General features: G+C 43.3%; 1 protein-coding gene across 1 annotated transcript in view; it reads left to right on the forward strand.

Moving 5' to 3' along the window:
• LATS2 (large tumor suppressor kinase 2) overlaps positions 1-2,440 on the forward strand; it is a 92,571-nt gene that overhangs the window by 77,496 nt on the left and 12,635 nt on the right. Inside the window, exon 5 of the mRNA XM_011976540.1 lies at positions 1-401. Within this exon, the coding sequence (XP_011831930.1) occupies positions 1-401 (401 nt within the window). The remainder of the gene's footprint in view (positions 402-2,440) is intronic.

Consider the following 2,440-nt stretch of genomic DNA (forward strand, 5'->3'; position numbering starts at 1 on the left):
ACCCGCTGGACGTGGAGTACGGAGGCCCAGACCGGAGGTGCCCGCCTCCGCCCTACCCGAAGCACCTGCTGCTGCGCAGCAAGTCCGAGCAGTACGACCTGGACAGCCTGTGCGCGGGCGTGGAGCAGAGCCTCCGTGCGGGCCCCAGCGAGCCCGAGGGCGGTGAGAAGAGCCGCAAAAGCGCCAAGGGGGACAAAGGCGGGAAGGATAAAAAGCAGATCCAGACTTCTCCCGTCCCCGTCCGCAAAAACAGCAGAGACGAGGAGAAGAGAGAGTCACGCATCAAGAGCTACTCGCCATACGCCTTTAAGTTCTTCATGGAGCAGCACGTGGAGAACGTCATCAAAACCTACCAGCAGAAGGTTAACCGCAGGCTGCAGCTGGAGCAAGAAATGGCCAAAGTAATTTCCCGCTTCGTTTTTCCTGCTTGTTCCCGGCCCTTCCCTCTACTGGTAATAGGAAGCGCGCACGATCCCTTTTCTGTGTCGGCCGCACACCCCTTGTCATCAGCACGGCTAACGGGCGGCAGTCTGGTTCTGGGGCCAACAACCTGGAGAAGTTGCAAATGGTGTGACCTCCCTTTCTCGTTTCCCCTTGACTCTTCTGAAGAATCAGAGGTAGCTGTGCATAATGTAGCCAGCGTAATGTAGGTAATCTACAATTTACATTGTAGGTAAATTAGCAAGTTGAGTTTTAGGGTATGTACTCACTTAACAGAATTCATCACGGATTAATAATAGAACATTTTGAATGAGTAGAAACAAAGTAAGGTTTTGTAAATTGATATTGTGGGATTTTGGAAGAAAAATATGGTAGTGATTCCATTTATTCTTTTAAGTGTTTGATTAGTAACTAATGATTTAAGTATACCTTAGTTGACACTAAAGTGCTGAAGAAGGTAATTATTGGTGAAATTATTTAAATTAAAATGTAACAGATTTAAATCACACAAAGCCAGTAATTCCAAAGCGTAGAAACCAGATTTGTGTTCTTTCCAGTGTCCCATATTCATTGACTTTTTAAATATTTACCTTTCATTTATATGTGCTTATTTATTTATTTTTATTTATTTTTGAGACTGAGCCTTGCTCTATCGCCTAGGCTGGAGTGCAGTGGCGCAATCTTGGCTCACTGCAACCTCCTCCTCCTGGGTTCAAGCGATTCTCCTGCCTCAGCCTCCCAAGTAGTTGGGATTGCAGGTGCCCACCACCACATCCAGCTATTTTTTTGTGTTTTTAGTAGAGATGGGGTTTCACCATGTTGGTTAGGCTGGTCTCAAACTCTTGACCTCAGGTGATCTGTCAAAGTGCTGGGATTACAGGCGTGAGCCACCACACCCAGCCGTTTATTTTTTATTTATACATAGTTTTTGTGTATTTGTGGGGTACATGTGATATTTTGTTACATGCATAGGATATGTAATGATCAAGTCAAGGTATGCCTGGTGTACTTATCATTTCTGTGTTGGAAACATTTCAAGTCCTGTCTTCTAGCTATTTTGAAACACAGAATACATTTTTACTAACTGTAGTCACCCTAGAGTTTGTTCCTTCTGTCCAGCCGTATGTTTCCATCAATTAACCTCTCATCTCCCCTCAACACACACACACCCTTTCCCACCTCTGCTAACTATCATTCTACTCTCTGCCTCTATGAGATTAATTCTTTTAGCTCCCACATATCAGTAACAACGTGTGTACTGAACTTTCTGTTCCTGGTTTATTTCACTTAACATGATGACCTCCAGTTCCATTCATGTTGCTCCAAATGACAGGATTTCATTCTTTTTTTATGGCTGAATAGTATCCCATGGTGTACACAGACCACATTTTCTTTATCCATTCATCAGTTGATGGACACTTAAGTTGATTCCATATTTTTGCTATTGTGCAGAGTGCTGCAGTAAACATGGGGTGCAGGTATCCCTTTGATACACTGATTTCCTTTACTTTAGATAAATACCCAATAGTTGAATTGGTACATTGTATGGTAGTTCTATTTTTAGTTTCTTTTTTTTTCTTTTTGTTAATAGTTGTTCTAACTGGGAAGAGATTATATTTCATTGTGGTTTTGATTTGCATTTCCCTGATGGTTAATGGAGAACCCTTCCATGCACCTCTTAGCCATTTGTGTGTCGTCCTTTAACAAGTGTCTATTCAGGTCATTAGCTCACTTTTTTTTTTTTTTTTAAATTAGTTTATGTATTTATTTTTTTTGAGACAGAGTTTCACTTTTGTTGTCCAGGCTGGAGTGCAATGGCGCGATCTGGTCTCACCACAACCTCTGCCTCCCAGGTTCCAGTGATTCTCCTGCCTCAGCCTCCCAAGCAGCTGGGATTACTAGTATGAGCCACCATGTCCAGCTAATTTTGTATTCTTAGTGGAGACAGGGTTTCACCATGTAGGTCAGGCTGGTCTCGAACTCCCGACCTCAGATGATC

Source organism: Mandrillus leucophaeus, unplaced genomic scaffold, assembly GCF_000951045.1.
Source record: "Mandrillus leucophaeus isolate KB7577 unplaced genomic scaffold, Mleu.le_1.0 Scaffold168, whole genome shotgun sequence".
Taxonomy (NCBI): domain Eukaryota; kingdom Metazoa; phylum Chordata; class Mammalia; order Primates; family Cercopithecidae; genus Mandrillus; species Mandrillus leucophaeus.